General features: G+C 40.6%; 1 protein-coding gene across 1 annotated transcript; it reads left to right on the top strand.

Annotated features, from left to right (window-relative positions):
* On the top strand, positions 1 to 27,751 carry ago1 (argonaute RISC component 1). Its single transcript, XM_084727039.1, has 19 exons — positions 1 to 654; positions 5,667 to 5,853; positions 8,956 to 9,076; positions 11,243 to 11,424; positions 12,280 to 12,416; positions 12,757 to 12,891; positions 13,169 to 13,256; positions 14,378 to 14,525; positions 14,654 to 14,773; positions 14,861 to 14,983; positions 15,144 to 15,277; positions 16,797 to 16,981; positions 18,132 to 18,291; positions 19,622 to 19,712; positions 23,242 to 23,436; positions 23,627 to 23,761; positions 23,859 to 23,960; positions 24,121 to 24,320; positions 25,009 to 27,751. The coding sequence occupies exons 1-19, from the start codon at positions 630 to 632 to the stop codon at positions 25,115 to 25,117; spliced, it is 2,577 nt and encodes an 858-aa protein (XP_084583165.1). The 5' UTR covers positions 1 to 629; the 3' UTR covers positions 25,118 to 27,751.

Below are 27,751 nucleotides of genomic sequence, written 5' to 3'. Positions count from 1 at the left end.
TGTGCAAAATAAACATGATCAAAGTTAGTGAACCAGCAAACTAGACAAAGTCAGGCTTTGAACACATGGCCTGCCCTCACTCTTATTTACATATCTGCAGTGCAGTACTGCCTTCCGCCTCTAGGGTGTGACAACAAGTTCACCGACAGTTCCATCGCACTTTTTTTAATGGCAGAGAAGAAGTTTCAGATTTTTGGGGGGTGAGGGGCTGGCCTTTTTTGTTCCGCTGGAGAATCCTGCTTGAACGGTGAGCAGGAGCACAACAGACCGACAAGAAACCACAGCGCCGCGGACAATCGGCGAAATCACGGCGTCGGGAGGGACCGCAGTGCCCCGCGGAGGAAGAGCGGTTAGAAATCCAACGGTTTCTCCCTTTAGCTCCGCCGTTAACAGCTCCAGGGTCAACGGGCAGACAAGCAACTGGCAGCTATCGCCGTTAGCCTCAACTCCTCTGCGGGTCTGGGGGGTTCTGGCAGGGGCAGGGGGCGGGGGTTCACCGAGAAAGGAGAAGACTACACGCCGAGAGGAGGGGGCTGGAAGTCTGAGACGCTTCCAGCCTGAAGGGGCCGGCGGTTTGGCCACAGCACCCCGGACTAGCTAGCTTGTACCCGCGCGGCTAAGTGAATGGGATGGAGCCGGGACCGTCTGGCGCTGGTAGGTTTTATTTTTACTTTAACGTTAGTGTTTTCACATATCAATCTGGTTATCCGAGTTGTAGCTGCAGATAGAGACTGCAGTTGAAAAAACGGGGCACCGTAGCCTGGCCTTAGCGTCAGTCAGGGGGATGTAGTGACAACCCCGTCTGTTGCATCGTAGCGTCTACAGAACAGGGAGTGGGAGATGGAAGGGGCTGTGTTCTTGCAGACTGAATGCACAGCACTTATTATTTATCCAGATTTATAGGTAAAGACAAGCCTTTTGGGGCGCTGACAATATTCCGAGCCATGCGCGGGGGCAGGGAGGTCGTGGGAATCTCGGTGAGGAGGGACGAGGTGAAGCCCGCCTTCAAGCAGCAGCAGCAGCAGCAGCAGCAGCTGGCTGCACCCCGCACACCAGCCTCCCTTTACCCTGACAGGTTATGGCTGCTCAGGGTGTCCAAAGCGTGTCTAACATCTACACCTTACATGCGCACACAAGAGACAGAGGCCTAACATCTGCAAATGAATTATTTATTTTTGTGCAACCAAAAATAATCTTGAGTTGTGATACCTGCTAATCTGCTGTTAGAGTTTAAGTTAGAGTAAAGAGCATGTGCACTGAACTGTATTTGTGTGTGAGGATTTGCTGTGCACACTTCACTTTCAGATTTACAGCTAGTGAAGCTTATCAGTGCCAGTGATTATCTGTATTTGGCAGCTTTCTTGGATGACACTGAGGTGTGGAGGCAGCCAATTAGAACACAAACTGGGCAGTGTTTGACTTCATGCCCAGGTCTGAAGTCCATATATTGTGGAAAATTTTGAACCCTGTCAGTTATAATCCAGGCTTGACTCTTTGCTTTTGAGAGTCACAGTGTGTGTATTGAAAAGAGATATTATGACACACTTTCCTTCCTAAAAGTAATTCTGATACTCGAAGTTTGCATATAACTCTGTATGAACGTGTAATGATTGCTATCATTGGTGTATGGCCTGGCTCAGGTTAAACCCTTTGTAAAATATGAAGTATTACTTATAGAGAATGATCGTGACTTTGCCACCCTGGGGGACAAATGGCATATAGATGTACATTTCAGGATTAATAAATTACATGGTACTGGAGTAGGGCATAGACTTGTGTACTTGCCTAAACCAGCATTTTATGCAGTATCAGAGGCCCATATCAATGCTGGTATTGGTATCTGAACACCCAAATATCGGATGCTCTTCCCATTAACTACCTCTGAGTCCTCTCTGGATATAGTCAGGCTGTTTTTATTTGCATAGTCACACCTGTGATTGAAATTGCGTTGTCAGTATAAATGCTGAACCCTGAATTCAGTTGAATAGGTTTGTTTTTATTTTTTTAGGATGGGTGAAGGGCCCCTGGGGGCCCTCATCTCAAAGTCTGCTTTTGTGTTTTGAAGTGTGATTATTCAATGTGCTATTTTCCAAGATTGTGCTGATTGCCATGTTTAGCTCATGGTCAACAGCCAATTATTCAGAGAGCCAACTAGTTTGGCCAAGACAATTGATGCATAATTGGCTGTTCCCTCTCATTCATGTACTTGGCCTGTGATCTCCTGACAAGGGAAGGGGTCTCCCAGTAAACATCCACTACTGTTCTCTTATATTTTGCCATTTTAAAGGCTTGCATTTAAGCCATAGCCATTAATGTACCCAAAGTGCACAAAAATGTACATGTTCTTCAGGATATAACTTTAAATCTGTCATTCCCTTGTGACTTGGGCTTTTTGCTTGTTACGTCATTGTCAGGACAGTAAATAGTGAGTGTCTTCATGTTGTGATGCAGCACGAAAGCTCTGCTTTAAGTTTTACCGCCCAGGAAAGACTGCTATTGTCTCGGGATATGTGAGAGCGCTGGCTCCGCTTCTCACCATCTGCCTTCACTGGCACGAGGGCGAAGTGTGTGTCATTGTGTGAGTGTGCGACGATCACAACGCACTCTAGACACTCACAGATTCACAAACATAAATGCTTTCTTGCACATAGAGTATGTGTGGTCAACACATGTCTGGTGTCTGTGTTTATGGTGTTTTTAGATGTGTTATGGTGAAGTGTGATTCAAACATAGATACACAAACACAGAGCATCTTTCTGCGTGTTTTATGGCTGATGTCCCCGTCAGTGTGGCATCTTCTGAAGGCTTAGTGAACATATGATGGAGGGGTATGTTTGACCCAATGATTTCCATAGCAGCTATTTAAAGCAGGGCTTTTCCAGTTTGGGATACACAGGCGCCTTGGCCTGATGTGGGAACATGCTCAGTGAAGGACCAAAAAGGCCAAGGTCTCTTCGGCATGACCACGGCGGCACCCTGCCTCCTCCCATCTCTCCAACAGCCCTACACACACACACACGCACACACACCGGTCCCCTGATATCCATGACAATGCTGTGTTGCCGTGGTGTCTCCATGGTGAGGCTGGGAATGTAGAGGGGGCCCCCTGTGTTTGTGTGTAGTGTGTGTGTTCGCCGTAGCAAGGGCGCTCCCTCTGTCATACACCCCTGTATTTGTGTGTGAGTGTGAGACGGAGGAGCAGGGCAGCTGGGGTCTTTGTTGTGGTGGAGGAGGGCTGGTCTCTGGGGACCAAGAGGTTAAGGCACTGGGCCCCTCTCAGGCAGGAGTCAGAGCTAGGCTCACATCTAGCACCCAGTCTTGGACTCCCTCTGAATTAGACCTCCTGACTGGCTCACACTTGTTTTAAAGACATGACGCTTGCATATAGACACTGATAGTCACTAATCGGTGAGATTTAAGTTGTATTCTGTTGACTGACATTTAAAATGTGGGCTGAACAAACACATTTCCAGAAATCAGACTTATTTTGAAATTGCAAAATATGTTCAAGGCTGCAACACAGATAACTTTTGTCATTGTTTTAATTCTATTCTATAATTTGTTGTCTCAACTGATTGATCCATCAGTCTATTAAATGTGGAAAATACTATCATACGTTCCCAAAGCCTGCTGTGACATTCTCAAAAAAGAGTTTTGTCATATCAGCAGTCCAATATAGGGCTGCAACTAATGGTCCTTTTCATTGTCGATTATTTTCTCTGTGAAGAATGTTGATCACTGTTTTCCAAAGCCCAAGATGATGCCCTCAAATGTCTTGTGTTGTTGACAAATCAAAGCTATTAACTGTTGTAGTCGAGTAAAGAACCCAGAAGATATTCACATTCAAGAAGCTGAAATTAGAGAATTTTGACATTTTAATTGACTTTTTTCTTAAAAAATTATTCAAACCGATTAATTGATTATCAGTACTATCAGAGTGAAGGAGAAAGTCTTCAAACTTGACTAACATAATGTTACTAAAACTGATATACTTAAAATCTGTACAACTTTAATACATTACCTCAGTCTTGAACATGATTTCTACGTTATTCATGTCAGATAGATTTTCATGAGAAATGGTGACTGTTTAAAGGAACTTTCATATTGTGTTAATTTCTTAGGCCCCTGTGGACAAAAGCGGTAGTGTGTCCACTGCAGTAACCACAAAATTTAACATCAAAAATAAAACTTTCTAAATAAAAATCTGCTCTTGCTTCTTTTTAACTGGCTTATGTAATGCTGACTGTAACTCTGGCTGGAAAAAAATGTAAACACAGACCTGTTTCACTGTCTTTCATGGAGAATCCAATCTTAAGCCATACCATGATATAACAATATGAATCTAAGGTGATATCTAGTATCACAGTATCAATATAATATTAATATATTGTCCAGCAGTGTATTGGATTGTTTATTTGGTCTATTAAATGCTAAATAATAGTATAAAATACCTTCATAATTACCTCAGAGTTTCCCCATAGATTCCTCCGGGATAATCACAGAATTATTTACAACAACTTTAAAACAGAGAGAAGCTGAAAAGCCTCAGATTTCAGCAGACGTTTACTATTTTTTGTATGATAAATTACTGAAACAATCAATTGGATTTCATGACTGTTGGTAATCTGTATTAGAGTTGCAACGATTAGTTGGTTAATTGTTTAGTTGTCAACTATTAAACTGATTTCCAACAGTTTTGATAATCGATTAATTGTTGTGAAGATATTTTTTAAGAATAACGTCCAAATTCTCATCTTCTCAAACGTGTAGCCTATATATTTTCCAGTTTCTTTACTCCTCTAAGACAATAAACTGAATATCTTTGGGGACAAAACAAGACCTTTGTGGACTTCATCTTGGTCTTTACCTTTGGAGTACACTGATCAACATTTTACGGACCAAAAAACTAATTGATTAATCAAGAAAATGGTCAACAGATTAATTGATAATGAAAATAATTGTTAGTTTCTGCCCTTATTTGTATAGCAGGGACGGGATCAGAAGTACAACATAACTGAAGTTCCTGTGTTAAATGAATGGCAGCTGAATGACAAACAATCTTTAAATATCATACCTTGCTACATACAGAAGCATTTTTTCTAACGTATTTTTCCTTTTCTTCCCTCTCCACAACTTCTCTTTCTATCACCCTCTCCCCTTCATTCCCTCCCTTGTCCCCCCTCATTTTCTAATCTGGTTGTTCCTCCTGCTCTTCCTTATGCCTTGTCAATACCCTCCTCCATCACCTTTTATATTGCCACTTATATAACATATTTTCGCTATTTCTCTGGCCTCACATACACATTTTGATGCTTAACTGTTCCATTCTCATTGTTTCTCTCTTCTCCTATCATCCGTCTTCCTGTTCCTCACTCTGGTTTCCATCTATCATGCCCCCTTGGCCTCTGCCTACGCTTCCTTCCTGACTTATGCCACATTTCTCGCCCTCTTTGCCCTGTCCTCTGCTGTTCACAACCGCTTCCTTCTCCACCTCCTCACTTGATCGTTCTTTATCTTCTGTCTGCCTGCTTTGCCTGTGCCCTTCCTTTGCATCGACTTGTTCCTTTTCTGCTCTCGCTGTTGTTTTGTGCACATCCACTTTTCCTCATTCTTCCCTGTTCTGTTGCCTGTCCCTGTTGATGGCTCCCTATCCTCTGTTGGTCCAGTGCCTATGGGGGTCTTCCCCCCACCCCTGCAGCAGGTATTCCATGCCCCCCGTCGGCCAGGTATGGGTACCGTGGGCAAGCCCATTAAGCTGCTGGCCAATTACTTTGAGGTGGAGATCCCAAAGATGGACGTCTATCACTATGAGGTGGACATCAAGCCTGACAAGTGCCCACGGAGAGTCAACAGGTAATAATAACACACATGTGAAGACTGCGGTTACACCTTCATCTGATCAAAGTCGCATTGTTCCTTGTCTGTGATGTCTCACATGAATCTGAAAGATCAGTGCTTGCCAGTTGTCACGTGTCATAAATGGTTATTAACTTGTGGCAGCAGGGCATGCAGTTTAAGAAGTCAACAAACTGCAGCTGAAATCTCTGCTGTGTGGAACAGTTTGAAATTGGATAATGAAAGCCCAACAGTCACTCGTAATCACTGTGTTGTCAGTCTTTCAGCAGGCAGCAGTTAACAGCTACTTTCAACATGAACAATGTAACTGAGATTTAAATGTAATTCTTTGTAACAACTATTTATTTATTTGCAAAGGATGATTACCATGTTTCGGAATGGAGAAAATGACAAAAAGTCTGTTGCAGCTGAAGCAGAGCACTTCAGCTCTCACGTATGCCTTACATATATTGGTCTTATGCTTTAACATGCGTCATGTGTACCATGCAGCTGTTAAACTAGCTACGCTAAGCTGAGGGGTTAATTTAGGAGCGTTGCTATAAGCCTCCTAGATTGTCTCCTGAAGACTAAGGGTTTCGTGGTAGTAACTGCCACAATACAGCACATGTGCACTCAATTACCATGGTTACTGTTTGCTCAGATCATCATCCTTTAAAGGGACACATTATCCCAAAATCAAAAGTACATTTATTTTCTCTTACCTGTAGTGCTTTTTATCCATCAAGATAGTTTTTGTGTGAGTTTTGGAGATACTGGCCGTAGAGATGTCTGCTGTCTCTCCAACATAATGGGACTAAATGGCACTCAGCCTGTGGTGCTCAAAGCACTAAAAAATAGCTTTGAAAAATTCAACACCAGTGTCTCTGTCCAGAAATCTTGACCTGGTTACTCAAGATAATTCACTGTACAATGAAAATAGTTCAGCCTAACAAACATATTTTTTATATGCATCCGTGCAGAATCAGGCAAAAATTAAACACTAAGTAGGCATGGGTTTCAGATCACATTAAGCAGTAGGAAACCTTCTCTTCCTGCAGTGGCTGTGTCAGAGTGACCGGACTGGACAGATGGCGGAGTCAAAAGTGAATCTAACTTAACTGACCCTTTCACCTTGGCTGGTGTTTATGAATGCTTGAAAAAGCCCTTTCATTTGACGGTTGGATGGTTTGCTGTCTGATGCAGGTTAAATATAAATGGTTGTGTTAAAATCTAGATTAAGTCACCAGTATGAGGGGTATCCTGAGGATGTGTTTGGATAGAATAAATGCCAGTCAACTGTATGATATGACACAAGAGCAGAAATTTGTATTTTCAAGAGTTTTATTGCAAAATAGGCAATTGATCAGCATTCTGTTTATGTTGAAGAGAGTGAAATCTTTTGGTTCACACTACATATACAGGCTAGCATAGATTGCTGAGATAGTTTCTGTGTGCTTCATTATTAACTTTTAATTGAGCTATTAGTCCCCAGACAGTTTTAGTGGCCCCATCCAAACAAATTAGAAACAAAAGAGAGCTGCCATGATTGTGATTTGTCACGTTTATGACTTTAATCTGAGTATAAAACAGTACATAAACATAAATTACAAAATTCAAGAGGGAAAATGTGCTGTCTGCCTTGCCGATGTTTGTCATGGCTCTCCAGAGAAACAATTCCTTCAACAAAAAAAAGAGACTTGTCTGCCTTTGAGGAGAAATCACAACCACCAGACAATACATGTGTTTGTCATGTTTGATCCGAGAGAATTTATTATTTTATGAAGGCAGTAGTGTCATTTTCCCTTTTACTCAGCTTTCTCCGCTTTCAATTCCAACCTAAAATTGCAGTGTCACACACTTGTGACTGTGACAAGAAGATATGTTTGGCTGTCATGTTACACAGTTGTCTTTTGTGTGGAGTCATATGTTGGGTATTGGGGACAGGCTTGAAGCAGGAATATAATATATATATGTGATGTTTTTGTCAGTTTCTTGGCAGTAGCCCAATCCGTGTCACTCCCCAGTATGTCTTACTAATAGCCTTGGGCCTTTGGATAATTGTCAATAATCATTTAGAAAAATATGGTGTCAAATGGTGAGAATGTGTCTTTCAATCTAAAAAAACTTGACATATATTCTGTTTGATTTTCTAGGAAAAAAATGGTGTCTGGCTATTTGAAGCCCAGTGTTATTATACAGTCATGGAGTAGCAATTATTGTTATTTATTTATTTATTTTTTTAAATCAAAGAAATGGCACAGTGCAGGTTATGTACTGCTTCACAGTACCCTCCTTTTTTTGGATAGCCATATTATTGACGATATCATTTAGACTTGGGCAGCTTTAATGAATTAACTTTTTGCATGTTTCTGTGAGAACAATGAATCACTTTTCTCAAAATCTGAAAGGAATTACTGGACATGATTTATTTCTGTCTATTAAAATAGCCTCAACCCAGTACAGTACTGGTGTCCTCATATAGCATTCTGTTTTCAATTAAACAAACAATCTTTTGTTCAAAATCTCAAAGATCTCAGCAGAAAGACAAGATTTGTCCAGAGAACACTTGAGGAGAGTCCTGGAGGATGTGAATAGAAACGGGAACAAATTAACAGACCAGTAATCTATTCGTAATTAAACAGTTATTTGCTCAGAAAACCTGAAATGCTAAAGAAAAATCTTTGAAAACTGCATGTGTTCGCATCTTCTCCAACACTAAGAGAGGGTCTTTGAGCATCAGTCTCTTTTCCTTTTAGGCTTTGAGACAAAGGTTCTCAGAAGGCATGCAAAGGTTGAGCCCTTTGACCTCTTCTATTCAGACCAAATCAGCATCCCCCACACTTATATGAAGGCCAAGGCACCATGCATTAAAAGGTGGCCCCCCGTCCACACCCTCACTCTCTTTGTCCTTTCTTCTCCCCCTGTGACCATGAAATATTGCACCCACCAGCTGTATCCTGCTTGATCAATATTCCATCATCTTGAGAACCCCCTCCTCTCCCTCCTGATCACAATAGAGCATCCTGATCAGGCAGTGGCTATAATTGGCAGAGCAGGGTCTCTCTCTGTTTTTGCTGCATGTTAACTCCATATTGTGTCTGTGTGTGTCGCTTCCTACAGGGAGGTGGTGGAATACATGGTGCAACACTTCAAGCCCCAGCTCTTTGGCGACAGGAAGCCAGTGTATGATGGCAAGAAGAACATCTACACAGTGCTAGCACTTCCTATTGGGAGTGAGAAGGTAGATGTTTGCAGTGGTTTTGTGTTGCACTCTTACACCAGGCTGTAATCACCACCTAATTTCTCCCCAGGGATCAATAAAGTCAATCTTAAACCCTGTTTGAATGGGAATTATGCTCGTTCTCTAGGGGAGGAAGGGTTATCTGAAAAACAATGAATAGAAGGCAGTATTTAGTGTATTCTAGATCCTGCAGACCACATGTCCATGTCCATCCCAAAGGGTAACTTGTGTATTTTTCAACCTTGGCCCTATTTTCCCATGTTTTTATGCCTCAGTGACTAATGAAGACAACAATTTTTGAAACTGCTTCAGTATTGAAGGAAAGACCTGCGGCCAGCAGAAGCAAAACTGAGTTGCAACGTCACTAAGACAGTCCACTAAGAGTGCTTGTTTTGATTCAGACATTATGGAAAGGATCTCTACAGAGAAATACCTCTTCTTAAAGCATAAGACTTGTTTTGTATAAAAGAAACTGATATTTTCTTGTTTTTGCCAAGCTAACCAGAGTCTCTTTGCAAAACTATAATTTTAACATAGTCAACGTCACGTTCATTTAAATTCTTCAGAAAGAAAATACAGCTCACTCACTCACTCAACAACTTGGCTCATCTTTCTGCTGCTCCAACAATCACCAGCTCTGGTTTGATTGAAATAAACCCTACATTCACTTCAATAGATGTGAAAACATCAGGAGAAGAATGAAAGGACGGATGTCAGAGAAGCAGCAGGGAAAAATGACATGTAGAAACAGAATATTTTCACACATAAATTAATAGTTTATTTTGACTAAACGACCAGAGTTGCTGATGGTAAGCATGGTAATGGTTTTTGGTGAGTTTCATTTTGTTTCTGTAGAGTTTAAATGAAGATGACGTTGCCTCTGCTGGCTGCATTGCTCTCCCTCAGTACTGGACCAGTTTCAAAAAGTGTTGGCCGCATTAGTCACTTAAATGCAAAAATATGGGAAAATAAGGTCCAGGTTGAAAAATACTGAAGTTATCCTTTAACAGCCACAAACTCCCACTGTTTTATGGAAGACTGTTACTGTCTGGTTGGAGACTTCTAGTTTTAACATGTATTTGAGTCCAAAGAGTTCTGCCTTCTGTTATTTAAAATCTTAAAAATATTTTGACATTTTGGAAAATACACATACTGGTATTTTCTTTCATGCTCAGAGTTAGATAAGAAGATCCATAACATTGTTATATCTGTCCAATACATATAAGGCCACAGCCAGTTAGCTTAGCCTCTCATAAATACTTGAAAGGGAAATCTCAGCTGGTATGGTATTATTTTCTTGATTTTCTTGAGAAATGGTTCATAAAATGCTAGAAAATGATGAAAAATGTTAATCAGTGTTACTCAAAGTCCAATATGAGGTCCTCAAATGTCTTATTTTGTCCACAGCCCAAGACAGTTAGTTCACCATCACAAAAATTACTGAGACCTATTAATCGACTGTCAAAATAGTTGACAATAGCTGACAACAACTGCTCCCAGTCAAGAAATGGTCCAGCACATAACCCCTCTAAAAATGCAACTTGTCATTTTTATCATTCTTTTGTTTTTGTACAGATTTATGAACAAGATGTATATTAGGGAGGGGAAGAGATGCTGATAGGTGCATTTTCTTACTTTTAGACAGAGCCATGCTTGCTGTTTCCCCCAGTTTCTAATCTCAGTGCTAAGCTAACTATTGGCTGTAGCTTCATATTTATTGTACTCTCTTGAGAGTAGTATTGATTTTCTCATCCAGTTCTTGGCAAGGAAGCAAATAATTGTATGTCAGATAATTTCTGAAAGGACCCATGTAGTGCGACATACAGTCATATTAAAGAGTGCGTAGAGCAGTGGAAATATTAGGGAAGCAAAACCATGAAAGCTCATGGTCTAATAATGTAATGTCAGCTACAGGTAACCAGGCTAAAAGCTGGCTTTTTGAAAGCCTTGTGAGTTTTTTCACCACCCTCTGTAATGTGAAATACTTTCTTGAATAATGAATCCTCTGCAAAATATGGTTTCCGGTATACGGTGCAGTCTGATAATCTGATTTTCTTGTCAACAATCGTTCTTCATTCAACTTCTGATTCTTATTCTCCCCCTGCTGCAGCCTTGTTCTTTACCTCTTCTCTCCACATCTGTCCTGTCTGTCCTCTATTTCTCCAGGTGGATTTTGAGGTAACCATCCCAGGTGAGGGTAAGGACCGAATCTTCAAGGTGTCTATCCGTTGGCTGGCCAAAGTGTCATGGCGCCTGCTGCAGGAGACTCTGGTCAGCGGCCGTCTGCAGGTCCCCCTCGACTCAGTCCAAGCCCTGGATGTGGCCATGCGCCACCTGGCCTCTATGAGGTACACAATAGGAACCTCTTCTCTCTTAGTTGCACCAGTACAGACACAAACATACCATAACACCCCCCCCCCCCACCACCCTAAAAAAAAAAAGTTGAAACGCTGTGTAAGATGTGAATATAAACAGAATGCAATGATTTGCAAATTGTTTTCAACCTGTATTCACTGAAATTAAGTAAAAGAAAAGATGCTTGGATGGCAGCATATGTTGCTCCAAAACCTCATTGCATTCACGACATTTATTCCTGTGACACAGAGTCCCAACCTTTGTGGAATCCGGGTATCTTAAGAGCAGATTGGAAAGTCATGTTTTTGCCAAGTTAATTTTTTGTTGACAATACTGTGCAGCCTAGCAAGGTTTAAATGGGTTGTTCCATTCCCTTGCATTAGACAATCCATAGCTCCAGGGGTCAGAGTCACTAAACAAAAGATGCTTGTTAGCTGAGACCTGTGTGAAAGTGTCCACTGAACAATGCTGAGCAAGGGAATAATGATAACTGGCTTGAGGACTTGACCTGAAAATGGTCCAGAAGGGAAGTTGTTAAGCCAGAGATGTTTGTGGAAGAAGTAGTCAGTGCATCCATGTTTCCTCATTTTTTTTTTGTCTGTTTTAGAAATAAGCAATCCTAAAAAAATACTGTTCTTTATAGGTCCCATTTAGTGCTTTTTCCATACAGGTTTGCTTATTCGTTTGTTTTTTTCCCCTAATGGTTACAAAGAGTTGACTTATTCTGAAAACTCCTACATGAGATGACAGCTTTACTGGACATTAAGTCAGGCTGAGGTCATGCTTTGAATACAGTAAGGTCATTTTGCACATTCATTATTTTCACCTTCCCACCTCCTCCCAATTAGGTACACTCCAGTGGGCCGTTCATTTTTCTCCCCACCTGAAGGATACTACCACCCACTGGGTGGGGGAAGGGAAGTCTGGTTTGGCTTCCATCAGTCTGTGCGCCCCGCCATGTGGAAGATGATGCTTAACATTGATGGTGAGTCACTGAAGACATGAGAGTGTAGTCAGTGAGCTCATTGTTTTTTACTGACATTGCATGACTCGGCAGAAACAATGGGACAGAAAAGATGAAAAGTCAAATTTACCCTGGGACCATTTGAACCACCAATCATGTTTCTAATTAAATCATAAATAAAGACTGCTGCTCTTCTTTCTGTTGGCTTCTTAAATGTGACCTTTATTTTAAATTAATTTGACTCTAATAAATGCCTGAAATTACATAAAGGTTCATAAAAGTTGTGGACATCCAAGTACCTTTGTTCCGTTGCTCTTCTCTGACACGTATGGACTTATTGCTGCTCTCTGTCTCCCTCTAGTGTCTGCCACGGCCTTCTACAAAGCCCAGCCTGTAATTGAGTTCATGTGTGAGGTTTTGGATATTCGCAATATTGATGAGCAGCCTAAGACTCTCACTGACTCGCAAAGGGTCCGCTTTACCAAGGAGATTAAAGGTGGGAAAGTTCCTCCAAACACAGAACAAACAACATAAATTTACACCTCTATGCCCCTGTCTAAAGATTCTTTGTTCGCTAGACACCAGGAAAATGCATTTCAAAACTCTTCCTTGACCTTCTTCATTAGTTATCAGGGACATTTCCCTTTTTATTCCTTTTAAATTTGTGATTATTTATAAGTTATTTTAATTACTTTCTTTTTAATGATCATGTCAGTTTTTCTATGTCTGTTTTGTTAATGCTTGTATACCTCACTTCTTGACAACATTACCAGGCCTGAAGGTGGAGGTGACCCACTGTGGCCAAATGAAGAGGAAATATCGTGTATGCAATGTCACCCGACGACCTGCCAGCCATCAGACGTAAGTATGCAAAGCAGACAGCATTAATGTTGATTATATTACATTCATTACATTTGCGAGGTGCTTTTGTAAGTGGCCAACACTAAGCAGCCAACCACAAAAGGAGAAAAAAAAAGGCGCAGGAACAAATTTTAGGAACTAAATTACAAAGTATAAATTCCCCTTTGCATGTTCCTGTTTTTGAGGAAACAACAACACAGAGTCACCCTGTTGTTCTGTCATTAATGTTTTATGATTCTGATGTTTGAATGAATGAATGGAAAGGAGACATGGAGAGGTAGGAAAGTAGTAGGCAGAAAAGTAAAATTGTTGGAAGTATTTTGAATTTAGGGCAGCTGATGTTAAACAAGAACAAATCATATGCAAAGAGTATATGGAACAGCCCACAAACTGCAGTATAATGAATGCATGAAGGCCAACAAGAATAATGCCACTAACATTACCGTACTTCATCCCTTTCCTTGTGCAGTGTAAACTCGACATCCATAGGTCCTATAAAACACGTCATTATGTGAATGTCGCACAACATGAAAGTGAAATCTGTGCTTTGTTTATTTTATTTTGCGTCATAAGTTTTGGTACAATTTTTAATTTATATTTTGCCTCTAGGAGATACACTGTGAATAAGGATGAGTCTTATTTCAATGCACAGATTTGCACATTAGCAGGAATGTAGCACAACATGGAAGTGAAAGCAGTGCTCAGTTTATTTAAATGTGGAAGTGCAATAAGAAAATTTTATTCCCTAAAGTGAATTATGGTGATCTCAGTGTCTGATAATTTTGTCAGGAGTTGGCTTGTACACTTACACTGTCAAATGCTTCTTTAAAAAGATCTATAAGGTCTATATGGTGTCGAATGAGATATAACGGCCAGTAAGCTACGCCATGTTGTCTTTGAAGTGTTTTTTCCTTCTGGCGCATGTTGAAGGCAGGGGTGGAGAGAAAAAACATATTGGTAGAATCACAGATTCTGCCTTGATTATTGAAATTGAAAGGTCATTTGGATTGATTTTCAATTTAATATTGAAATTGTAACACCCCTATTTGTCACTGATGGGTCACACACTCTTCTTTTTACCACATCATGCAGTAGGTCATGTTTCTTGTCCTTTCTTTCAGGTTTCCCCTCCAGCTTGAAAGTGGACAGACAGTAGAATGTACAGTGGCCCAGTACTTCAAGCAGAAGTACAACCTGCAGCTAAAATACCCCCACCTACCCTGTCTACAGGTGGGGCAGGAGCAGAAGCACACCTACCTGCCCCTGGAGGTGAGGAAGGCTTCAAGGATGATTTTAACTGTGATGCGATTACTGAGTTTAGTTTGAGATGCATCCATAATTACTGTGACAAATGACCAGCGTTTACACCCAAATGACTCTGGATTTACTCGTTCCAGGTGTGTAACATTGTAGCAGGTCAACGATGCATCAAGAAGCTGACAGATAATCAGACCTCCACTATGATCAAAGCCACAGCTCGCTCCGCACCCGACAGACAGGAGGAGATCAGCAGACTGGTGAGTTGCTGATGTGACAACAGTGTTCAGGACTGTATGACTCTGTGATTTCCGTGAGATATGACAGATGTCCTTCACTCTCCACAGATGAAGAACGCTAACTTCAACCTAGACCCGTACATCCAAGAGTTTGGGATCAAGGTGAAAGATGACATGGCTGAGGTGACGGGCAGGGTGCTTCCAGCCCCCATCCTACAGTATGGAGGACGGGTAAATTATGGTTCATTTATTATTTTAAGAAATCAGTACAGACACTCCAAACAAAAATCATTCAGTTACACTTTTTACACACAGAGTGGTGTAATAATTTAGCTGTAGCTCTGACCTGATTAGGCTTAAACTAAATCTCCTCTGGCCTTCTCTTCCACAGAACCGTGCCATAGCTACCCCCAACCAGGGAGTGTGGGACATGAGGGGGAAGCAGTTTTACAACGGCATTGAGATCAAAGTGTGGGCGATTGCCTGCTTTGCCCCCCAGAAACAGTGCAGAGAAGAGGTGCTCAAGTAAGTACTAATGAGTAGTAACAGTGGGAATACATTTTTTGCAGGGAATTAAATAATTTTCCCCATAACATTATTTGGCTGCTGTGCATTTGGTAGTAAGTCATTAGATTTTACTTTAGCTGCTAGCAGGTAATTAGACTCGTTGTTACAGTAATAACAAAGTTGTGACAGAGGCACAAGCTGGCTCCTGTGTGTGAGTATCTGTTAGAGTGCACTCCCTATGTTCCCCCAAGACTTGATGCAAATAACAAGTCCTGAGACAGTTGATCAGTTTAGCGCTCTTCAATGCAACAGTGTGTTTGGTTCTGAAAAAAAGATGTGAGGTGATGATGAATAACAGCTCACTCACTGAAAAGGCAGTAGTCACAGTTATCCAATAGCCTACAGCATAGATGCTCAACTTGTTTGCTTGGGGGCCACTTTTGCAAAACGACAGGCCACAGGCCAGTTAATAAACAAACATTAATAATAACGTTATTTATCAGATGAAATAAATAAACAGTAAAAGTGCCATAACTCATCTTTCCCCAAAATAATTTAGTCATATTAACACAAACACAAACCATAAATGGCTTCTACTAGGGACAGAAGGAAAATCATTTTTAAACTGTTGGCTAAAGAAACAGGGATATTTCTGATCTTATAAAGCTGTATTTCATACTAAGAGTTGTATTCCCATCTGATCCTACGGTACCTTGTAGTCTCATTAAGTCCATCATGCAACACTTGACCTATCTGTCCCTCTTTCCTGTGAAAAACATTGTGAATCAATTGATTTTCAGTGTGAATTAGAAAATGGTCTGAGGGCCACACAGCACTCTATCGGGAGCCAGATTTGGCTCATGAGCTGCAAGTTGTGTATCACTGGCCTGCAGCTTGACTAACTAATACTTAACATGAGCCACAGTGGGCTTAAATAACCTTGTTAGTTTGCTGGAACAAAGATTTTCAAAGTGGGGTCCCAGCGCCCCTTGGGGGCCTTCAGGGAATGACAAAATGGCACTACTGAATTCTTACAAAAAAATGATTTATAAATATATATTTATCTATTATCTATTGAAATCATTAATTTTCTGCCGTCAAACCATCATTCATCATGTCATAAGCCATCAGTATTGACCTGGACTGGCCTGCAGCCGTCATGAAGCTGCTCTGCTGCTGAGTCTGTTAGTTGGCATTCATGTTGATAAGTGGCACATTTCCACTAATATTCATTTACACAGTGAACCATTATGATGCAATGACAAGATATAAAGTAAGTAAACATCTCAACTTTGATTTCTCTGGACGCACACACAGGAATGCAGGCAATGGATCAAACTGAAACTGAGCAGCACCTAAGTTTGAATATTTGTAGATACTTCTCACTGAAGCTTTGAAGCCTCTAAGACAGTACTCTGGACAGCGCTAAGTATTTCCTAATGACAGGTCAGGGATGCAGTACGAGACAACAGTGAAGTGTGAAAAACCTTCACCTTAGCTTGCTGAATTTGTCTCAGCTGCTCTGGTTTTGTCTCAGGAACTTTACGGACCAGCTGCGTAAAATCTCTAAGGATGCTGGGATGCCGATTCAGGGCCAGCCATGTTTCTGTAAATACGCCCAGGGAGCAGACAGTGTGGAGCCCATGTTCAGACACCTGAAGAACACCTACTCTGGACTGCAGCTCATCATCGTCATCCTGCCAGGAAAAACTCCTGTCTATGGTAGGCTAATGTTAGCTTAGATATACTCTCTGTTTGTCATGATTAGTGTCATGATAGTTATTGTTTTTTTGTTTGTTTGTTTGTTTCTAAATAAGTACATGCTACAAGTAGAGTCACAATACCAGACTTTCACATCATTCACACACTATCCCATTGGATTGTGATATTAAAGATAAGATATTAATGTTAAATGAATCATCATGCTGTGATATTGTCCCTCTAAGCACAGACAATCTACGCAGCTGTTTATGGCTTGACTCGGCTGTGTGTGTCTCACAGGTGTAACTAGGACCTGACATGTTCATTTATGCTTGAAGTTTATTTTTTCAACAATATGCACATAAACATGTGGTTGATGCCTCATAAAAAGGCAGTGAAAAAATATATTATCTACAATCCCACAGACTCTGAGCATCTGCTGGTCTCTTTGATTGTTGCCAATAATACAGTAATGACCTAATCTACACTCACACACAGTCTCAGACATCTTTTGGTTATACACAGGAGCCTCTTGACTCCTTATGGTTCCTTTTGCCTTCTTTGCTCTCTCATACTCCCATATTTTATCAGAGCGAGAGGATTGAGGGGGAGTCTAACAATAGCCCGCACTACCCATAATGCCCCAGCCTCAAGCGGGAGTAAGCGTTTGTTAAATTTGCTTGCTTGTATTATATTCCAAAATGCAAATCTTACTTTTTATTACTGTTTGTAATGTGTCTGTTCAGAACATGTTGTTTTTTGTTGGCAATGGTCATTGCTGTGCTGGTTTATGGTTTGAACCATTAGTGAGGTGGCTGTTAAATTTCCTGACTGACATTTCACTGGGTGGGTGCCTCAGTGGACCATCTCTCTGCTGCCCCCTAGTGATGAAATAATTAATTGATTGACCACCCTACTTAAAACAATATTATTATATTAATATTGCATCATTTTAATATCAAAGTTATTGTCAATACCGATATATCAAGACACCCCTAACGACAAGAAAGGAGTGTCTAAAATAGTCAGCAAACCACAAAACCATATAAAAACATAAAGTACTGACACAAGAACTGTCAAGACAGATAGTAAAAAAGCTTGACAAAATGCTGCCTCTGTCCTTCAGCATCATGGTGTTCTTCATGTCCTATTTATAAACTGTCCCTCGTAGCTGAAGTGAAGCGTGTGGGAGACACCCTCTTGGGCATGGCCACACAGTGTGTCCAGGTGAAGAACGTGGTGAAGACTTCACCACAGACCCTCTCCAACCTCTGCCTCAAGATCAACGTGAAACTCGGAGGCATCAACAACATCCTGGTACCGCATCAACGGTGAGCCTTTGTGTAGTGTCTTCATTGTTTGTACACATTTATGGCAGGGGGTACAACAGTGAGAATTCTGATACAATTACTGTTAATTATATTAATAGGTCTATTGTGTAACACATTCATGCCAAACAGTGCTGTCCCATATATGACCTGGGACTGCAACTTTTCCACATGTATCTCTGTTAAAATATAGCATTATACCCTCCATATTGTAAAAGTAGATTTAATATTTATGTGTCATGACTCCTTTGATATTAACTTCTAAGACACAAGTGTTACATTGTCCTTTATTTGGTTTGATTATTTTAAGGGATAGTTTGGATTATTTTATGTGGGTTTGTATGAGGTACTTGTCAATTGTCTGTATATTATCTGCAGTAGATGCCATTGGCATGCTGACAGATTTGAGAAGCAGAGATGGTCACCAGCATGGAAGCTAAGCAGTGTGCTGCAGCAAAACCAATCTTACCCACTTAAAGAAGGTCCACCTAAAAAAATCGCTATCAGTTTAAGTGAACTCTATATTTAGAATATTTTCACAGCTTAACTTTGCCACCACATAGCCTTTTCTGGCAGGAAACTGCTTTTATACAAGCCAAATATCCTTCTTTCCAAACCAACAAAACTCCATGGAAGTACATGCAGAACATGGACGTTGCTGGTCTACCACTGCCTTGATCTGTTAGTTTGTTTGTGTTACTGTGTGACTTTGATGAAAGGGAGAGTTTGGATTCACTAAAGTCACATAATAACACAAACAAGCTAACAGATTGAGGCAGCGGTAAACCAGCAACTCCTGCCATCTGTAGGGTAAAATTACTGATTTCACTCATGGTATTTGGCTGGTTTGGAGAAAGCAATATTTGTCTTACATTATGGTGGTTTCCCATCTGGAAAGGCTGTCAAAATATATTGTATACTTAAAGTGGTACAGATTTTTTTTTTTTCAAGTGGTTAAATACCTTTTGATTCTGACCCTGTTCACATCACTACATTGCTTTGCTTCTATGCTGGTGTCCCTCTCTGTTTCTCCAAACTGGGGGTGTACCAACTGCAATCTATTGTAGGTAATGCACTGACTATCGATAAGAACCTCATACAACCCAAATTAAATAATCCAAACTATCCCTTTAAAAGTTTATTTGGTCCCCTATTGCAGCATTTTACAATCTCATTGTACATATTTGAAATCCACAAAGGCGGGCTGGATTACATACTTTATACTGATCCATTTCCACCTATGACGATAATGAAACTCCCCAAAAGCATCCCCGCACTGCCTTTATGAACAAGTCTAATTTGCATCTCCTCTTCCATTCGCTCTCTCTCTCAGGTCAGCAGTGTTTCAGCAGCCGGTTATCTTCCTGGGAGCAGATGTCACGCACCCCCCTGCTGGAGATGGCAAGAAGCCCTCCATTACTGCTGTAAGTCTCCAGAATGACGCCTTCATTAGACAACACTAGTCGCCCTTTAACACAATCTCAGGAAAAGGAAGGGAATGTGCAACTACTGCAGGTCATACAAAGTCAGGGCGTGCAGGTTAAGCCCATGTGTTGGGGGACACTGGAGTGCCTTTGGCTCTGGTAACTTCCGAAGTACATTTTTTCTTCATTCTATCATTTGTTATGTAGAGACTAAATGATTACTTGATTAATAAAAATAAAGTCCAGGTTATTTTATTGTGTAAATTTATGTTAGTTGCAACACTAGTGTTGTGTAATTATTATCTTTACTGTTTAAAGACAAAACGCTGCAGAACAACATGATCCATAGGTTTCTGAAGGGATGTTTTAAAGAACTGCAACCTCACCACTGGATGCCACTAAATCCTACACACTGGTCCATGAAGGCAATTGGCTGCTATTTGATACAGATACACAAAGTGAAGCGTAATGAATTCAGTAAATCTATCTTTTGGTCATTTGATTTTCTTTTCAGGAACAGGAGTTACTTTACTTTGTTTTGGGGATTAAAAGAAAAGTCAGCCAAATTTAATTATTCCATTCATAATTTCCTCATATTTGAACACTTCTTTTCACTTCTTCTCTTGTCTTCTCGTCTTGTCAGTCGAATCCCGTTCATGATGACCCTGAAAATTATGAATGATATAATTTGTGCTAACTTTCCCTTTGATTCTCGAAAAAAAAGGAACAATTTTCTCACAATATGGAAGAACACTTGCCTCTTTATTGTCAGTTATTTTATGAAATAGAAAAATTAATATCTTAAAACTTTGATCATGACACTTTTTTCTGTTTCAAATTGAAAATCAATTAACCACTTGTTTTGTTTTTGTTGTTGTTAATACCCATTTCTGCCAGGAAAATCTAATGACCAAAAGACACACTGACAGATTTTATACTCTTGACAGAATTGATCTGCAGGTTCTGTCCACTGCTGCTGTTTGTGTCGACCACAGCAGTTCTGTATTGGCTCTGATACACAGATGGCTAAAAGTGGATCAAGCCTACAGTATATCTGGGGAACAGTCACCTCTAAGAACAATGGATGGTTGCCAACACAGGCATTTCAACCTTGGTCTCTCTTTTTCATTCCTTTTCAAAGCCATAAAAACTTTTTTGTTATCTTGTTCACTCCTTTTAAAGGCAAATCAAAAAAAAACAACAAGGGCATGTAAATAATGTAAATGACCTCAAGATGTCATAGAAAAGCAAACACACGTGGTTGTGGTTGCTTGGTGACAGGAGCACTGGGTCATGTCGCACAACAGTGCTGGTAAGAGAAGAATCCCACAACCATAAATAGTATGTTTGAGGCAGAAGCGATTTAATGCCTTTAATCTTTAACACAGATGAAAAACTTAATTAAAATCCTGTAGAGCAGATGTCATCACATTCTGCTCATGTGTGAATGTTTCTTCTCAATTTGACTGTTATGGTAACATGAATGCACAACAGAAATAGGTACGGTGTTATATTTGCTGTATAGATGATCTGAGTTAATCATTTTGGGCTCTGGCATCTTGGGATTGGGGCATTTGTTATACATTTTGGCCTTTTCATTATAATAATCATTAGTTCCAGCCCTTGTTTACAGCTTTAATAAATAATGTGTATTCTCCCATAATACTTACCGAGCAAATTTAGCCTGTAGAAGTGTAAAAATATAATAGCTGATCAGAACATTTCAACAACACCAGCATGTCTCTATTCCGGGTGATTCATTTGGTGGTTAAAGCCCAGACATGGCCTGCTTTAAAACTCCATTTTATGACAAACGTCTGCAGTCGATCTGACTTTTTGCCTCGGATGCAGAATAAATGAGGCAGAACAAAGAAAAGGAGTAGTAAGAGAGGAGTAACTGAGGGTTGAAGGGAAACAAATGGCTCATCACTGACTCACGATCAAAAAGGAAATGACGTCAACCCCCGTCCGTCCTTGACCTCATCTCGGCTGTGGTTGGCTGCGTTGTTGCCTAGCAATTATGACAAACGTTTGAGTCACACGCAGAGGGGATGGGAGAGGAGAATGGGTCTGTCTTCATCCTCCTGACTGAGGAGAAAATTGGTGAAAAATGATGATTGTAGTGCAGTGTAAGGATTCGAGGGAAGAAAAATAAAAGATGGATGTTGAGCCTCACCCTTCCCAGTGGCAGCCTCTAGGTGATGCTAACATACAGATATACACATTAGGACAAATGTCTGATAACAGTGAAAGGACCATTAGACTGTTGCGCTGTGAATTAAAGTAGTTTTCATTTTTAAACATTTTCTCTGGAGAATGTTTTGTTGTTTATTATGCTTCTTGTTGATGCTTTTTTGTTTGTAAACTGATTATTCTAAAAGCAGCAAATGAAGAATAATACATAACAGAAATTAGGAATGGAACAATTTCCAGTTTCATGGTAAACTGATAAAATTCCTTTCGATCACCACTATTTCAAATCATGCAGGCGCAACATGGGTTTGGTTTTCATCAGTGAAAACACTGACATCACAAAGGACACGATGCCATTTCGAGTCACTGAGCGATTTTCAATATATAACGATGATGAAGTGATTTCACTGTATGTATTTCAGTACTTTTTGAACATTTTGAGCACATTTTAACAATACAATGATAATATTGGTAACTGTGATCATTTTGGTCACTAAATACCTGATACAGGATGAAACAACTTTACATCTTTAACAGAAATTTAGGAAGAATAGCATAGATGTTCTGATTAAAAATTGGAGAACAATACTACAAATACTGCATAGATTTTTCAAATAAGTGAAAAGTCTATAAAAAGACACTTTGACACCAAGTCGTAGGGTTAGTTATGAAAACTGATGGCTATCACACCATTACATTTGCTTACCTATTGTATTGCACTCTCCTGGATTATTGTTATTGAAAAAATAGGACATATTATTTTGGAAGATTGTAAACATCTGTTCTGCCAAAAAACCCACCCTCTGTTTTCATACCTTTCAGGGTCATTGTAACTGACAATAATTGTGTAATACCATGTACTGTGAACAGTCAAGGTGTGACTGTGAAAATCTCACACCGTGGCAATCCTACACTAAGTAGATTGAGATGTAGTCTACCATGGGTGGGAATCACTAGAGGGCCCACAAAAATGGTTTTATCACAGTACTTTAGTCACAACACAACCTACAAAATCCTGCTCACTGTGACCTCTGCTGACCTCACCAGAAAAACTTGCACCATCTAGTGGACTGAAAAAGAAATCATTATTATTCTATTACCAAAAGGTTTAATTGCAAATTGGCATTTGCAATATTAAGAAAAGATCAGTACTTGACAACGTCTGTGTTAACGTCTGTGTATTGATACAGTACTGCCATACAAAATATGGTGAAACTATGATGTATCGCTTTTTTCCCCAACCCCCTACCTTCATGCAAAGCAATGTATAATACCCAATGGTACCTGACAGTAACCTGTTAAACTCTTGTCACTTCCATCCTCCCCTCTCTTGCAGGTGGTAGGCAGTATGGATGCTCATCCCAGCAGATACTGTGCCACAGTGCGAGTCCAGAGACCCAGGCAGGAGATCATTGAAGATTTATCTTACATGGTTCGTGAGCTGCTAATCCAGTTCTACAAATCCACCCGGTTCAAGCCCACCAGGATCATTTTCTACAGAGATGGAGTTCCTGAGGGACAGTTGCCCCAGGTAAGATGGTGCCATGGTAATTGAAAATTTGTTTTTTGATGGTGGATATGCTAGCCTCCACTGGATGTTATTTCTTATTATTTCATTTGCCTGGTGAGTTGTTGTTGGCAATGTGCATTTTAGCGTTTTTCTATACAATAAAGTGGCTTATATTGGCTTGAGTGCTAATAAACAATGCTCTCGTGTGTAGATTCTGCACTACGAGCTCCTAGCCATCAGAGACGCGTGCATCAAGTTGGAGAAAGACTATCAGCCAGGCATCACCTATATCGTGGTGCAGAAACGCCACCACACACGCCTCTTCTGTGCTGACAAGTCTGAAAGGGTGAGCTTTCTATTTTCTAATCCTCAAAAAAAAAACTCTTTTCATATTTGTTTTCACGTGTATAATAATTACTATCCTGTGGGGTTTTTTTTGATAGATTGGAAAGAGTGGGAATATTCCTGCAGGGACTACAGTGGACACCAGCATCACTCATCCCTTTGAGTTTGACTTCTACCTGTGCAGCCATGCAGGCATACAGGTAATAACATGAGAAACAAAATGTTTTTGTATTAAGTTGTAGATTATAATAAGACTGGACACCTTTGACCTCAAAACCTTGCATATCACATTTGGTTGTTTTACGTAGCCTGTGTGTGCGTAAAAGTGTCCCATATTTATTACCTTCTGTCTGTCTTCAGGGTACCAGCCGGCCGTCTCATTACTACGTCTTATGGGATGACAATCGTTTCACGGCTGATGAATTGCAGATTCTAACGTACCAGTTGTGCCACACTTATGTGCGTTGTACCCGCTCAGTCTCGATCCCTGCGCCAGCTTACTATGCTCGTCTTGTGGCCTTCCGTGCCCGCTACCATCTGGTGGACAAAGAACATGACAGGTCAGTGTGGTGGTTACGAAAGATATAACACGGGGTTTCTCAGACCTTGATAGCTTGTGAATTCTTTTGAAGGTCTTTTCATATGCAGACAGTGTGGCAGGAGAGTAATATATTAACGACTATAATATATTAAGACTGTCTGTCACCAAATTAAAGCACTGGAAATATTCTAAATATAGCGTACGCTTAAACTGATATTGTTTTTTCTTTTTTATGTGGACTGTTTTTAAGTGGCTAAAATACCTTTTGTTGCTGGCGCCACTCACAGCAGCACATTGCTTAACTTCTGGGCTCTCTGCCCCTCTCTGCTTCTCTACACCGGGGCTGTACTGATTGGCATCTACTGTTGTTAATACACTGACTATCAATAAGTACCTCATACAACCTCACTTCAAATAATCAAAACTATCCCTTTAACTGTAACGTAGGCCTTATTTTGTTCTATTCTGTTTTTAAAAGCAGTGGAATATTTAAAACATATTTACTTCCCTTATTACAAATATATCAAATGTAAATCACATCAGTCTTATTATATAACTGCCACACTGTCTACATATGAAGTGACCCCACATTGGGTTTGGACCCCCAGTTTGACAGACAGTGCTGTTGTTGACTTAATTGCAATAATTACATATGAAGCACAATTGATCATTGTTCTGCATCTTCTCTCCCTGTCGTCTCTCTGCAGTGGAGAGGGCAGCCATGTGTCTGGTCAGAGCAACGGTCGGGACCCCCAGGCGCTGGCTAAAGCTGTTCAGATTCACCATGACACCCTGAGGACCATGTACTTCGCCTGAGCTACACCGACCATCACCACCATTGATCCCTCCCACCTCATTTCTACCTGAGTGGGTGCACAGCCCACCACCACCTCATCCCCATCCCTTATTCCCAATGACTGCCCACCACACACTCTCCACAGACCTGCCAGTCATTCACCGAAATTCAAGAAACATAACGCCCTTCACCTGTAAAACACAGGCAGACTCTACAGCCTCATGCACTCAAAAGGTTATGAATATTATTATTATTATTGTTGTCATTTTATTGTTTTTACTTTACCAGGACTATTGCTCTTTTTATGTTGAATTTTTAAAACTTGGGTATTATTATGTAATTGTATTGTACGCTACCTTCACACTCCTGTGTATGTAAGTATGCAATACGGATGGGAGGAAAATAGGCGATAAAAGAAGAAAAAAAAAAAATCACAAAAAACTTTTTTAACTGCCACCACGATGCTGCCTCTTTACCCATCCGAACGCCGGATGCCAGTGTTCCAAGCCCCTTAGTATGGGGATCCTCCAGAGGGGTGGTACTGGGCACGCACACTTACATGTATCATTTTAACGTTGTCATGAACTACATTCATGTTTTTAATGTTTTTGAATAATGTTATTTTTTTAAAACAGCCTTGAGGAGTCTGAGGTATGGTACATTAGCACTTAGTGTTAGCATGTAGGTGCCACCAGTCCTGCACATAAGAGTTTGTTAGTACATGTGAGGCTAGCCCTCTGGTCTTTATATTAGCAGACAGACAGAGCAGGTGTAGCATATCGTAGATACAGGAGAGAAGTCCTGCCGCACTCGCTGTGCTGGTTGGCCAGTCCCTTAGAGATTTAGCCTATAGAGGCGAGCTTAGCATAACAATAGAGGGACCATTTGCATAGAGTGTATCAAATATACTTGCACCCCATGCACCTAAACCAGCATTATTAACCAGCCAAAAGTGATGCCAACCAATGGAATAGGGGCACTTAAACAGGAAGATAATCTTTTATTTCTGTATTGCTCTTTTAGGATATATGAGGCACTTTTTTTTATTTTATTTACTTGTTGATTTATTTTACTTCAGAATGGTGAGACTTGTCTGTCCTGAGGCTTGACACAGACTACTTTGAAGTTTCAACACCCGCACTCGCATAGCTTTCAGAACAAAGAGGTAACTAAGGCAATAGACAAGGTCAACACTCCTCTGTGGATTTGAATGCAGGCAAATTTAAAGTCTGTGATCACTTAAGTGCTGCAAAGCTGAACTGTCATTCAGCGATTGACCTTGCTCCGATCATTCTGCACATTCCAACAGGTATCAGTGGAGATGACGCCACATAGTGCAGTCAAAACCTCCACCCACGCACTTCTTCTATGCGTACCTACACATACCTATCCCCATTTTTACACAAAGCTCTTCCCTCTGCAGGCATTTACAACTCATAGCCTGGATAGCAGAAGCACACACATCTCCGCCCTCTTAGTCTCTTGTTTCTTAGCATGTAGAGACCAACCTCTTCAAATGCACTTGTCCCCTTATTTCCCTCTATCACTCATAACCCTTTCATCCTCACCTTCTATCCTTGCTGTCTATTCTCACTTTAAACATCAACACAACTGCAGCATCCTCTGCCCCAATCCCCTAGCTTGTGTTAGCCAATCCCCATTGGTGCTCTGTGTGCATGGGCGGCACAGATAGGGGATTGCTACATTGGACAGGGTGGGCCACTATTATTACTACTTAATATGCCCTGCCTTTACATCTAGTCACTTTCTGGATTTATGAAAAAGAAATGCATGTAATTATTTTTATGACTGGATATTCTGAGCCACCTTATTTTGGTTTCCTTAGTGGTAGGAGCCTTGCGCTCACCACTGCCTGTCAGTCGTTTTGCCTCGATTGTGTAATGGTTATAAAGACTGCTTTTTCTTTGTCATTATTATTATTATTATTATGATTATGAATATTGTGACTAGTGTCAGAGTGTATCCTCAAGAGGGCACTGTGGAGACTGTCTCAAAATTCCACCTCAGTTGCCCTTTAAGCGCCTCAAATCTTGTCTGATGGTCAGAGCCCCTTTGAGATGAAAGGGATAAAAAGATAAGAGATCAGATGAGTTTGATTTTTAAATCATGTTTATTAACTTGCATAATCAATATGCCTTTGTACACCGTTTTACTGATCCTTCGTTGTGTCCAAGGTGATTTGTATATATAAATATATAATATTAACCTGTTATGTATTTTGGCTCACCAGTTGCCGGGCCTTTCACAGTTGGGGTCAGTGTTCTATCCCTCATTCTGTGCTTAAAAAAAAAAAAAAAATCAGTCTTGGGGCATTTTCCAGCACCACTGAAACCAGATGCAGTTCTTCACTCACTGAAGCCACAAAGCACCTTGCAAAGGGGGGACACGAAATGGCAGTCTGCCCTGGAAATGCATCATGTGGACACCGGAGAGTCCACTCCTCTCCACACAGCCTCACTGTCTGACTAAGCAATATTGAAGCCACTGATCAAGAACAGTCCTTGTCATAGCACTTCCCAATAGATTTGAATGAAAGGACATGGAAGCATATTATTTTGGCTCTGTATGTGATAGTATGGGAACTCTGTTGGGGCGGGTTATTTTTTAAAGAAAATAAAATTGTTTTTTATTAA

This window comes from Lutjanus erythropterus, chromosome 9, assembly GCF_056507025.1.
Source record: "Lutjanus erythropterus isolate fLutEry1 chromosome 9, fLutEry1.hap2, whole genome shotgun sequence".
Taxonomy (NCBI): Eukaryota; Metazoa; Chordata; class Actinopteri; order Lutjaniformes; family Lutjanidae; genus Lutjanus; species Lutjanus erythropterus.
The sequence above is the reverse complement of the archived record's forward strand: the minus strand, read 5'-3'. Positions and strand labels throughout refer to the sequence as shown.

What these genes read in the sequence shown, in the direction of transcription:
- ago1 (XM_084727039.1), top strand. Translation starts at nt 630, where the DNA reads ATGGAGCCGGGACCGTCTGGCGCTG. An exon ending in AGGAGGAGATCAGCAGACTG is followed by an intron (nt 14,774 to 14,860) that starts GTGAGTTGCTGA and finishes CACTCTCCACAG; the next exon opens with ATGAAGAACGCTAACTTCAA. An exon ending in GTGCTGACAAGTCTGAAAGG is followed by an intron (nt 23,762 to 23,858) that starts GTGAGCTTTCTA and finishes TTTTTTTGATAG; the next exon opens with ATTGGAAAGAGTGGGAATAT.